The sequence below is a fragment of the Phyllostomus hastatus genome, unplaced genomic scaffold, assembly GCF_019186645.2.
Source record: "Phyllostomus hastatus isolate PE091 unplaced genomic scaffold, TTU_PhHast_1.1 phas_scaffold_129, whole genome shotgun sequence".
In the NCBI taxonomy this organism is placed as follows: Eukaryota; Metazoa; Chordata; class Mammalia; order Chiroptera; family Phyllostomidae; genus Phyllostomus; species Phyllostomus hastatus.
In genome coordinates this window covers 3,180,187-3,192,384 of record NW_025334009.1, presented here as the reverse complement: position 1 = coordinate 3,192,384, position 12,198 = coordinate 3,180,187, and the positions used below count along the sequence as shown (strand labels likewise).

Below are 12,198 nucleotides of genomic sequence, written 5' to 3'. Positions count from 1 at the left end.
CTGTTCCGGGTTCTTCCGGCCTAAGCTGCAGCGCGTGCGCACCTCTATTTAGGGGGCTGTCCAAGGCGGGGCGAACAGGGGTCCGTCTCTGTGTTTTCGCCGCTTGGACGCTGGAGGGCGCCAGAGATGCGGAGTTCGGAGACGCAGGACAGGACCCCACCCTGTCAGGGGCGTGGACAAGGGTGTACCAAGTCTGGCGCTAGATATCCGACGGGGCACCGGGGGCCTCCAGGCAGCACTAGAGAAAGGAAGGCAGTGCCCGCACCTTGGGCAAAGGTCATTGGGCAGCCGGTGGACACGCATGGGATGCCTCAGGCCGAAGGAGCAGCCCTAACGGTGCGTTAGTCCTCCGGGCCTTGGCAGTGTCCCGATGGAGTGCCCACACATGCGTGGGACCGGCCGCACGCTCTGGCCTGACCCAGCCTTTGACTCACCCTACTCGTGGCCACATAGCTGAAATACTACTCCACCACAACTCCACTTTACCTCCGCCTCTGGCGATTGTCAGGAAGTCCCTCCCATAGTCACGCCTAGGCTTACAGCAGATTGCTAGAGAGGGCCCCAGAACTGGGACAGCCCTGAGAGATCCTCATACTGGGGACCGAGGGCCATCTCTCCCAGGTCCCTGCTTCTCCTAGGTGAGTGCTCACGACCCTGTCCACAGCCCTTAGAAGGGCAGGGCGGGGAGGGACTTCCCTTGCACACTGGAAATTCAAGGCCACTGGTCTGGGACCCTGGCTCACAGCCCGGAACTTCTGAGCTCAACGGGAAGGGTTTCTACGTGACTGGATCCCGAGCCCTGGAGGAACAGACCTGGCCCCGGGGGTGCTGCCCCGGCCGCCACTGCCCACTCGGGCCTCCATTGCTGGGATGACTCAGCCCAGCACCCATGCCAAGTCCCAGGCAGCTGGGAAGTGGGAGGAGCAGGCAGAGCCCACAGAGTGCTCTGGAGGGCAGAGGGGCCATCAGTGGGACAGAAGCCCCTCCTTTCTCTTTCTGTACCCCCTGGACAACCCACACAACCAGAGAGGGGAGAGAACCACTCCTCCCTGACCAGAGTGGGCAGACGGGACAGGGTCCTGGCCCTACCTCTGCTATTGGGCACAAGGGCGTGTCCGGGGTGAGAGAACGGGCTTTGGTCTGGGGCTGGGACTGTGGCATGGAGGGAGGGGTGGCGGTGGGTGCTCCCTAAAGGCAAACCCAGCGTGGGGCACGCTGGTGCTGTACCAGCCAGGTGGGGTGCAGCTGCCATGGAAGCCTGAAGCCCCTCTCGGCGCCCCCAACACAGCCATGGCTCCCAAGCGCAAGTCCGCTGTGCAGGCTGAGGGCCCTGAGATGAAGAAGGGACGGCAGGGGGCAGAGGAGGACAGCTTCCGCTCCACTGCTGAGGCCCTCAGGGCCGCACCCACAGAAAAGCGTGCAGTCCGGGTGGACCCCGAGTGTCCCCTCAGCCGCAGTCCCGGGACCCAGGTGAGCTGTAGTCCCCAGCCAGCTCCCTCCTAGACACAAATACACTCAGAGCCACTCCCCTCCCCAGTTCAGCTTAGCTCTTGTCCCCAAGTCTGGCTGTGGTCTCCCCAGACCCCCGAGGTCAGGCAGGGCTGCATCGCATCCCATCGGGCAGGTCGTGTCTGCTCTTCAGACCACAGGGCAGGCCCCTGAGCTTCTCCGGCCCCCTCCTGCCACCCTTCAAGCCAGGCTCCGACCCCCTAGGTCTCCCCAGGGCTCACCTATGCACCCTCAAACCTACGCCACAGGGTAGGGCTGTGTCTCCCTGAGATCCCTCACAGGGTGGGGTGGTGTCCCTACGAGCCCCCGGGGCAGAAACATGTGTCCCTCGATTCCCCGACCCAGGGTACAGCTGAGTCTTTCCAGAATCTCCTTCTACAGCACCAATTTAGCCACATCCCCTCAGACTTCGTCCCCCCGGGAATCCTGTGACAGCCCAGGGCAGTCCGAGCCCCGTCAGGGTGGGGCCGGGTCTCCTGCCCACCCGAGGGCAGCCCATGCCAGCCTGCCCCGCCCTTGCGCCCTCAGGCCCAGGTACACGGAGACTATGACTGCACCCTGAACCAGACCAACATCGGGAGCAACAACAACAAGTTCTACATCATCCAGCTGCTGGAGGACGGTGACCGCTTCTTCTGCTGGAACCGCTGGGGCCGCGTGGTGAGTGCCCACCCGCCCTGCCCCTCCCCCACCGGCCTCCCCTCCCCTCTTCCTGCTCAGCACTGCCCCCTGCTGCCCAGGGTCCACACAGCTCTCAGGCCAAAAGGCTGCAGGTCAGGGGTGTCAGGCTCCTTTTCACCAGGGGCCACATCAGCCTCGAGGTTGCCTTCAAGGGGCCGAATGTAATTTCAACTCCTTAACAGTTAAGGAGTAGCTACACTTAGTCCTAAGATTATTTCGACCCTTTGAAGGCAACTGTGAGGCTGATGTGGCCCCAGCGAGAGTGAGTTCCACACCCCTGCTGCAGGTGCTGCCCGTCTCAGGGCTGGGCGCAGGCCCTGGCTGGACGGAGGCCGCAGGTGTTATGGTGGGCACGGCGCGGCGCGGGGCGCGCACCTGAAGGCTGTCGATTGCAGGGCGAGGTGGGCCAGTCAAAGCTCAGCCCTTTCGACTCACTGGACAATGCAAAGAAGGACTTTGAGAAGAAGTTTCGGGACAAGACCAAGAACAGCTGGGCAGAGCGGGACCGCTTTGTGGCGCATCCCGGCAAGTACACGCTGATCGAAGTGCAGGGCGAGGACGAGGCCCAGGAGGCTGTGGTGAAGGTGAGGCGGCTGGGCTCCGGGCTGAGGGAGGGGACCGGGGACCCAGCCGCCTGGCCACCGCCCCCGCCCAGCTCTGCCACACTGCCACAGACTTCTGCTCTCTGGCCTTGGTCAGGCCCTGCTCCCGGGCCCTACGAGCACGCTCCGCCCCTAGGTTGACGGAGGCCCGGTGAGGACCGTGGCTCAGCGGGTGCGGCCCTGCTCCTTGGACGCAGCCACACAGAAGCTCATTACCAACATCTTCAGCAAGGACATGTTCACAGACGCTATGACCCTCATGAACCTGGGTGAGGGCCGGGGCCAGGCAGGGTGGCAAGGCCCGGGGAGCGACAGGGGGCTGAGTCTCCCCACTCCCCCGACCCCCAGATGTGAAAAAGATGCCCCTGGGAAAGTTGAGCAAGCAGCAGATCGCACGGGGCTTCGAGGCCTTGGAGGCCGTGGAGGCGGCCCTGAGAGCCCCCACCGCTGGGGACCCCAGCCTGGAGGAGCTGTCCTCCCGCTTCTACACTGTCATTCCCCACAACTTCGGCCGCAGCCGGCCCCCGCCCATCAACTCCCTGGAGCTTCTGCAGGCCAAGAAGGACATGCTGCTGGTGAGGGCTGGCAGGGGGGCACGCAGTGGGGATACTGATCACACTGGGCAAAGGACGTGCGGGGGGCAGCTGGCCGACAGGCCCAGAGAGCAGGACTGTGATGGATGGGGTGGTGGTGAACAGGTGGACAGACAAGTCAGGTGGCCACAGAGCCGGTCATGTGGGAAGGAGAGCAGAGGCGGGAGGTCACGTGTACAAGCTAGACAAGCTGCCAGTGCCCGTCACCTTAGGTGCTGGCCGACATCGAGCTGGCCCGGAGCCTGCAGACAGTGCCCGAGGAGGAGGAGAGGGTGCAGGAGGTGCCACACCCAGTGGACCGGGATTACCAGCTCCTCAGGTGCCAGCTCGAGCTTCTGGACCCAGAGGAGCCTGAGTACAAGGTGGGCTGAGCCCCACGGAGGAGCCGGGGAGAGAGTGGCCACCACCCCTCTGCCCATCTGCCCTCAAGGTGCCCAGGGGAGCCCCTCACCCTTGGTCCCCTCTCCCTGCGTCTCTAGGGCTCGTGGAGAGCTGGGGGGGTTCATCCATACGTCTCTTGCCCTCGGCACCCCACTTCCGCTCTCCCCGCAGGTGATCCACACCTACTTAACACAGACGGGCACCAGCTACAGGTGCCCTGCTCTTCAGCACGTCTGGAAGGTGAACCGAGAAGGGGAGGTAAGGGACGGCCCCCAGAGCCCACCCGTCACTGCCCTGACTCTTGAGATGTCCTGGCTTGTGTGTCCCTTACTGGGCCATCTCCGAAACTCTGCCAGTTCCCACCAGCCCTGGGGCTGGCACGCGTGGGAATGAGCGTGGGAGTGGCCAGAGGTAGAGCCCCAGTGGGCCCCTCAGATCAGCAGGGAGGACCCCCCCCATGGCATGACGTGGCTCCCCGGTGTCTCCCCACCCCCACCCAGGAAGATCGGTTCCAGGCCCACTGCAAGTTGGGTAACCGGAGGCTGCTGTGGCACGGCACCAACGTGGCGGTGGTGGCCGCCATCCTCACCAGCGGGCTCCGGATCATGCCGCATTCTGGTGGCCGCGTGGGCAAGGGCATCTACTTTGCCTCGGAGAACAGCAAGTCCGCAGGCTACGGTGAGTGGCTCCTCGGGCCCAGTCCCAGTGGGCATGGCGACTGAGGGGGGCTGGGCCCGGTGTTCACCCAATTTGTGGGGGATCCAGGAGAGGAGCCCTTGAATAGTGACTGCCCAGAGCACTCAGTGGGGTGTCCTGGGATTTGAGGGGACTCAGGGACAGCTTCCTAGAGCAGGCGGTGAGGATGGAGTGAGCATGTCGGCCAGACCTGATGGGGTGAGCGATGACCCTTCGTGGTAAAGCAAGCAGCCAGTGGCCCAGAGGCTGGAAGGCTGCGGCAGGTCGGGACCTCCAAGCCCAGCTGGACAGGAAATCTCAGCCACTGTGTGGGCAGCGGCTGGGGACGTGGGGACAAGAGGGCCTCATCCAGAGAGCAGGGGGTGCCTGTTTGCACGTGGACGCAGCTGGACCTCAGTGGCTGCAGCCCCAGGCAGGGTGGCGGCGCCGGAGGCTGCGGGAAGGCAGTGGAATCACCAGGCAGAGGCAGGGCACCCAGGCCAGGGCGCGGGTGTGGGGGTGGAGAGAATCCGGGAGTGGGGTATGTGGGGTGGGGTGGCAGCGTGTGGGAAAGACAGGGTCAAAGGCACCTCTAATGACCCCCAGGTTTCTGTCCAGCATAGCCCTCCCTGAGGCGACCTCTCCAGACTGGGCCCCGGCCCAGGCTGACCCTTCATTGGAGACCACCGCCACTCACCCACACAAGGCAGCAAGGCCCAAGGGCGGATGGGGCTGAAGCTCTAGCATGTCCAAGGTTGCCCGAGGCCAAGGGGTCTGCAGGGGGGCAGAGGAGCCTAAGAAAGAGGGGAGGGTGGCCCTGGGAGAGCCAGCGCAGGGCGGCCCAGTCTAGGGGAAAAGGGTGCCAGTGGCAAAGTCAGCAAGCGGGCCAGGGAGAAAAGCACCCCACCCCGGATTCGGTCACTGGGAGGCTTTGACTGACCGTGGTGAGGACAGTCACCGGGGTACAGAGGCCTGGCCCCAGGAGCCCAGGGGTGGGGGAGAGACACGGGAGGCAGCGTGGCCTGGGCAAGGGGGGTCTGCTAAGGGAGGAAGAGGAGGAGGAGTGGGTCCCTGTCTGTGCTGAGGCAGCCAGGCAGAGGGGCTGACAGTGCGGCAGAGAGGGGGTGCCCAGGCAGTCCGGCCAGGGGGGCCAGCAGCCCCGCCTGAGCCTCCCTGTGCCCCCAGTTACGGGCATGTCCTGTGGGGACCACCGCATCGGCTACATGTTCCTGGGGGAGGTGGCTCTCGGCAGGGAGCACCATGTCACCACGGACCAGCCCAGCTTGAAGAAGCCACCCCCCGGCTTTGACAGTGTCATTGCCCGAGGCCACACAGAGCCTGGTGAGCCCCATCCTGAGAAGCCACCCAGGCCCGCCCACGGCAGTGGGCTGAGACGGGGGACCGGGGCGCCCGCAGGGAGCAGCGAGCAGAGAAGGGGCAACAAGCAGCCTGGGTCCTCGCTGCAGCACTCCACCAGCCACTCAGCAAACTGTCCCTGGGCATCCAGGAGGGCTTCAAAGGAGAGGTGTCATGTCGCATTGAAGGATGAGTGGGTGTTTCCCAGGTGGAGCAATGGGGCGGGGTAGTCCAGGGGGACAGCCCAGCCTGCGCAGTGGTTTGGGGGTTGGCAAGGTGGGAACCAGCCGGCAGGCCCTGTGCCAGAAGCAGAGAGCATGGGGGGCGGAGCTTCCTGGTCAAGGTCAAGGACCAGTGAGTGACCCTGGCATCCCCCTTGGCAGATCCATCCCAGGACACGGAGCTGGAGCTGGATGGCCAGCGAGTGGCGGTGCCCCAGGGCCAGCCCACGCCCTGTCCCGAGTTCACCTGTTCCTCGTTCTCCCAGAGCGAGTACCTCATCTACCAGGAGAGCCAGTGCCGCCTGCGCTACCTGCTGGAGCTGCGCCTCTGAGCTGCGCACCCTCCCCGTGCCCTGGCCCAGCTGGGGAGAGACTGTTAGCCTCCACCTTCCTGCCCACGGCTAGCACCCCCAAGTCACCGCTGCTTGCCCCCCATCTCCCTGCTGTGTTCGGGACAGGGATCCCCTCTCCCTCCCCAGCCCTAGTGGGCTGCAGTCCCAGAGTCTGGCCCCTGAAGCTGATGGGTGGGATGGACTGGCAGCATCACTGGGCCGTGGGTGCACCTGTTCCCGCTGTGTAGTTAGAGGGGTGCAGGGTGAGAGTGGGCCGACCCCATACGCACCCGGGCCGTCATCCCGGCCCAGGCTGTGTGGTCGCCGACGCAGGCTGAACTTCAGGCTCGCACGGGCAAGTGCATTAAACACTGTCTTTGCTCCTCCCAGACTCGGCTTCTCAGTGCTGCAGCCGCACAAGCCTGGACCCCCTTCAACCCACAGTGACCCACCAGAGCACACGGCAGCTCCAGCCCCACACTGGCCCCACCCACCCTGGTCCAACCACGTCCACCACTGCCACACCCACCTGCTCTGCTCACTGACCTTCAAAGGCAACCTCCACCATCAGCTCAGAACCATTGGTCCCTGGGGGCCCCACTGGGCGATCCTGTCCGGTAGCCCAGACGGGCCCAGCAGACCAAGCCCCGCCCATGACTTCCAATCAGAGTGTCTCACACCTGCACATCCCCAGGGGCTGGCTCTGCCCTCGGGAAAGGATGCCCGGGAGCGCCCCGGGTGGCCCTACCAGACTCCAGGATGTGGGGCTGGAGCAGCGCGGGTCCCAGCCGGGGGTCACCCAGGGCATCTCCTCGTCTCGTCTCTTTACTCTCCTTCAGTCTGAAACCTGTCTCAGCCTTTTTATTTCTCCCTCCATGACTGGACGTCCTCTGCAGCCCCGAAGGGTGCAGGCCCCTTGTCTCACAGGGTCTCTCAGTCTCGGTGTCTCTCACGTCTGGTCAGGATCAGATTCGGCTGCTGACGTCTGGGGGGACCCGACATGTGTGACGTCTCCTCGGGGCATTCTGGCAGGAGGGACGCGTCCCTCTGTTGGTGACCTGAACTAACTCTGATCCCCTAAGTCAGCTGCTGCACCAGGTCTCTCCCCTGGAAGTGACCAGCTGCCCTACTTGTAACCAGCGATGTGTCCGTATTTACTCTGAGCCTCAGACTGTCCCAGACGTGGCCTGCAGAAGGACCTTCAAGCTGACTCCTCTGTCTGCATTACTTCTGAGCACTTCCTGTTTCCCAGCATCAAAGGTGCTCCAGGCTCCTCTCGCACAATCCTGACCAGCCGTTTCTCCCAGGAGCCCAGCTTCCCTAGAGCAGGAAGTGGTATTTGAAATCCGGTTTCCAGACAGAAGCGATGCTCTTGGTCCTGGGTGTCACTGCTTTTAAGCCTTTGTAGCAAAAAGCCAGGAAGGGCGGACATGCACAAAAACACACAGCTGTCTCTACGTCCGTTTCTCCAGCTCCCACCCGACAGCTCCGGCTGTCTCACTCTCCCCCAGAGCCACGTTCACACTCTGACAGGGGGAACCTTGGCGTGCAGCAGCGCCGGCCTGCCTACCTGTTTGCCCTGTTCTGCACCGACAGGAGATTCGGAATTGCTACAGTCGTGCCACGGCGAGAACTGCGCATTCTCAGCAGGCCTCGTGCTTTCTTGAAGCTTCTGCAAGATGCTCTGTTTGCCTTTACACTGGGGTCGACGAGGCGGAGACAGTGCAGTGCACGGGTTACTCGGACTAGCCATTCACTTCCCTTCGCAGTGGCCGTTGTTCATTTGAGATACGAGTAGGTCCGTTCTTTTTTCTTCCCCCCCAAATTATTTTGTTGTTCAAGTACAATTGTCTGCATCATTCATTTCTGCTTAGAGTCACCTTTCGGGGCTTTTCCTCATCTTCACTGATGTATTTTTTTTCAATACATAGAATATTAAAATAGTTCCCAGAAGTCCAACCTATAGGAAAAGCTGTGCTCAGAGGGGTGTGCAGCCCGGGGCCCTCCCCTGCCATGGGAAACCGGCATCCCTAGTTTCTCCTTCATCCTTCCTTCATTTCTTTCTCTCTTTTTAAAGATTGTATTATTAGTTTATCTTGACAGAGAGGGGAAGGAAGGGAGAAGGAGAGGGAGATAAACACCTCACCTCCTGGCTGCTTCTCAGGACCCCCCAACTCGCACGCCCCCAACTTGGGACCTGGCCTGCTGCCCAGGCACATGCCCTGACCGGGAATCGAACCCGCGACCTTTCGGTTTGCAGGTCCGTACTCAGTCCACTGAGTCACACCAGCCAGCGCCTTTATTCATTCCTTCTGGCGAGTTAAAAATGATAAATAAACAGATAAACTGCAAAGTGTTTTAATCGAGTTAAATCGTTTGGAGGAGCAGGCACTCTCCAGCCCACCTCAGTCTTTGTCCCCGCCCCCTGCTGTCCCCGCCCCCTGCTGTCCCCGCCTCCTGCTGTCCCTGCCCCATTGTCTTCTTTGCTCTCCCTGCCTGGCCTTGCCGAGCCGCCACCAGGCCTGCAGGCCTAACTGAGCAGGGACAAGGCCAAGGCCCTCTCTTCCTTCCGAACAAAACCCTCCAAATCCCTCCTCACCTCCGAGAGGGCAATACCCAAGTTCAAGCTGTAAGGAAGCAGGTGACCTGGGTTTCAGGGACAACTCAGCTGCCTGATCTGGGACACACTCCTCCCCTGTCTGGGCACCAGCCTTCTCCTATGAATCATGGAGAATTAGGCTGGGGCCCTTTAAATCTCAGCAGAAAGAGAGTCTGCCCGCAGGCCCCAAGCCTGGTCTCTGCCTCCAAGGTCTGCACTGATGCCGACCATGTGCCTGGGATGGGGCCCAGGGGCCCAGGGTGAGCAGGACACAGACAGGGTCCCTGCTCTCAGGGAGCTGGCCTTCCAGTAAAGCAGGCTCTGAACAAGCACACACGCAGACAGGAAACCCGGCGTCGGGTGGGGGGACTGCCAGGAAGACAACTGACGCAGGAGGAAAGGATTGGCGATGAGGAGGGGGCGCGGCCCCAGAGGAGACCACCGGCCGGCCGACGAGGGCCTCTCCCTGGCAGAGACCTGAATCGGGTGAGGGGCGAGCCCTGCTCCGTGCCGAGGCAGGGTGTCTGACGGAGCAAAGGGCACGTGCAAAGGTCCTGGGGTGGCAACCCGCTCGAGGTGTGAGCAGCCGGCAGGATGACTGCTATGGCTGCAAGCTGGGGAGGCGAGGAAGAGGAGGGTGCGGTCAGGGTGCTGGGGGGACCCGTTCATTCTGACGGCGGGAACCTCTTTCCCGGAGGGACGAGAGCAGGGCCAGGGCCCCACAGATCTGTTTACACAGGGATGACCTTGGGCGGCTGTGCAGAAGACACACGGCAGGGCACGTGTCAGCCAGGACCCGTCAGCCAGGCTGAAATCGCTCCAGGTGTTCCAGACAAGGGGACTGTGATGCCCGAAAGGGACTGAGCCACAAAGCGGGGTGGCGAGGGAACCCACAGATCAGCCGCAGCAGGAAGCTGCTCCCGCTCTTAGGTTGCAGCGATGATGGAAGGAACCAGCACCCCAAGGCCCAGGGGCCACGGTCACACGCAGGAGAACCACAGGGTGGGGCAGGCTGCCCGAAGGAGAGGGATGCAGTCCTCCGGAGACAGTGGGGAGCCCAGGCTTCTCCCGCCTTCCACGCGCTACCGTCCTGGCCCTAGACCCCAGCCCGGGCCTGCTCTGGGCCCCTCCACAGGCACTTTCACAGCGGAGGCCTCCAGCCTCCGGCCTCCAGCCGGCAGCTGCTAGGACCCAGGGGGCTGGTGCCAGGCCCTGCCCCTCCCTTGCTTGCTGGCTGTGTGGCTGTAAAGGGCAACAGCAGAGTGACAGCCAGTACCATCTCCAGCAAGGGCTGAGCTGCTGGCGCAGCGGGGAGAGCCACAGCCTCAGCCTTGCAGCCCTCCATGAGGCTGACCAAGCCCCCAAGAGGATGGAGGCCTGGGCAGCAGAGCCAGAGCCTGGGCGGCCCGTGAGGTGAGGGGCCAGAGGAGCAAGGGACAGGGGGGTGGGAATGGGGGATGGAGGGCCGTTCCATCTCGCCCTCCGAATCCCAGCACAGGGTGAAGCCTGGGCGCTAGATGGCCAACTCCACAAGGCTGCACGCCACAGAGGTCGCAGGCTCCATGGGGTGGATCCTGGCGGCTGTGGTGGAAGCAGCAGCACTGCTGGGCAACGGCGCGCTGCTGATCGTGGTGCTGCGCACGCCGGGGCTGCACGACGCGCTCTACCTGATGCACCTGTGCATCGTGGACCTGCTGGCGGCCGCCTCCATCATGCCGCTGGGCCTGCTGGCCGCGCCGCCGCCCGGGCTGGGCCGCGAGCGCCTGGGCCCCCTGCTATGCGGCGCCTCGCGCTTCCTCTCGGCCGCGCTGCTGCCGGCCTGCACGCTCGGCGTGGCCGCGCTGGCGCTCGCGCGCTGCCGCCTCATAGTGCACCCGCTGCGGCCCGGGGCGCGGCCTGCGCCTTCCCTGGTGCTCACGGCCGTGTGGGCCGCAGCGGCGCTGCTGGGCGCGCTCTCCCTGCTCGGGCCGCCGCCCGCACCGCCCCCGGCCCCGGCCCGCTGCTCCGTCCTGGCCGGGGGCCTCGGTCCCTTCCGTCCGCTCTGGGCGCTGCTGGCCTTCGCGCTGCCCGCCCTCCTGCTGCTCGCCGCCTACGGCAGCATCTTCCTGGTGGCGCGCCGCGCTGCCCTGCGGCCCCCGCCGCCCGCGCGCGGGGCCCGGCTGCGCTCTGACTCCCTGGACAGCCGCCTCTCCATCCTACCCGCCCTCCGGCCGCGTCTGCCCGGGGGCAAAGCAGCCCTGGCTCCCGCGCTGGCCGTGGGCCAATTCGCAGCCTGCTGGTTGCCCTATGGCTGTGCCTGCCTGGCTCCCGCGGCGCAGGCCGCGAAGGCCGAGACGGCCGTCACCTGGGTAGCCTACTCAGCCTTCGCGGCTCACCCCTTCCTGTACGGCCTGCTGCAGCGCCCCGTGCGCCGGGCGCTGGGCCGCCTTGCGCGGCAAGCGCTGCTTCGGCGCCCGCGGGCCTGCACTCCGCGCACCTGGCACCCGCGGGCGCTCCTGCAACACCTCAAGGGACCTCCAGAGGGCGCTGCCCTAGGCCGTTCGGAGGCACCAGAACAAGACCCGGGTTTGGCTGGAGGCGAGATCCTTAGCATGCCAAAGGCCACCTGAGAGATCTGTATCAGACACTGAGCTGGGACGGAGAAAGGGGGGTGGCATTAAAAAGGGGACCGGCCAGCCTGCTGCACAGGTGATGGCAGGTGCCCTGAGGCTTCTGACTCAGGAACGGCAATAAGGGAGGCTGCAGCCTGGTGAGGCCCAGAGGCTCCTGGGACCTAGGAGTCCTGGGCTCTGGGCTCTGGGCTCTGCTGCATGGCCTCGTGTGCAGACCAACCCTTCCCCAGGCCTCATTTTCCCCATCTGTGCTCTGGACCATCTCAAAGGGCTTCCCCACCTTAGGTGGTCTGGACACTCCTGGATGGTCCCCAGGCCAAGGAAGGGGCAGAGGTGGGCAGGAGGAGGAGGGTCCTCAGGGCTCACAGCCGCAGGGCCAGGCCGGCTGACAGCCGCAGCAGGAGGAAGGGGTGGTGAACCGCCCTCAGAAGCACCTCCCTGCACGCACCGAAGAGAGACTGGACAAAGCCACTGGGTCTCCTCCATCAGGTTCGAACACGCCCAGACAACCACGGGAGCAGTGTGGTGCTAGCGGCGGGAGGGCGGACGTGTCCCCCAGAGGGCCCTGCAGCCCCAGAACTAGGGCGGGTGGGTTCCCAGACGGGGTCCTCTGGGGCCCTCTGCACCCAGTTGCTGA

General features: G+C 64.2%; 2 protein-coding genes across 5 annotated transcripts; both read left to right on the top strand.

Annotated features, from left to right (window-relative positions):
• Window positions 1–93: 93 nt before the first annotated feature.
• On the top strand, window positions 94–8,640 carry LOC123830458 (protein mono-ADP-ribosyltransferase PARP3-like). 4 transcript variants are annotated; one of them, XM_045856693.1, is made up of 12 exons: window positions 95–638; window positions 1,027–1,120; window positions 1,289–1,470; window positions 2,038–2,169; window positions 2,586–2,774; window positions 2,929–3,061; window positions 3,141–3,367; window positions 3,598–3,747; window positions 3,938–4,024; window positions 4,267–4,444; window positions 5,627–5,782; window positions 6,181–8,640. In XM_045856693.1, exons 3-12 carry the CDS (start codon window positions 1,291–1,293, stop codon window positions 6,348–6,350), a joined length of 1,602 nt encoding a protein of 533 aa, XP_045712649.1. In that variant the 5' UTR covers window positions 95–638; window positions 1,027–1,120; window positions 1,289–1,290; the 3' UTR covers window positions 6,351–8,640. The 4 variants fall into 4 exon arrangements, with proteins under 4 accessions (XP_045712651.1, XP_045712649.1, XP_045712650.1 ...); XM_045856695.1 differs by lacking the exon at window positions 1,027–1,120 and having other exon boundaries at window positions 94–638; window positions 1,231–1,470; XM_045856694.1 differs by lacking the exon at window positions 1,027–1,120 and having other exon boundaries at window positions 95–336.
• Window positions 8,641–10,240: 1,600 nt separating this feature from the next.
• On the top strand, window positions 10,241–12,037 carry GPR62 (G protein-coupled receptor 62). The gene is made up of 2 exons (XM_045857445.1): window positions 10,241–10,362; window positions 10,443–12,037. The coding sequence occupies exon 2, from the start codon at window positions 10,467–10,469 to the stop codon at window positions 11,556–11,558; it is 1,092 nt and encodes a 363-aa protein (XP_045713401.1). The 5' UTR covers window positions 10,241–10,362; window positions 10,443–10,466; the 3' UTR covers window positions 11,559–12,037.
• The last annotated feature ends 161 nt before the right edge of the window (window positions 12,038–12,198 follow it).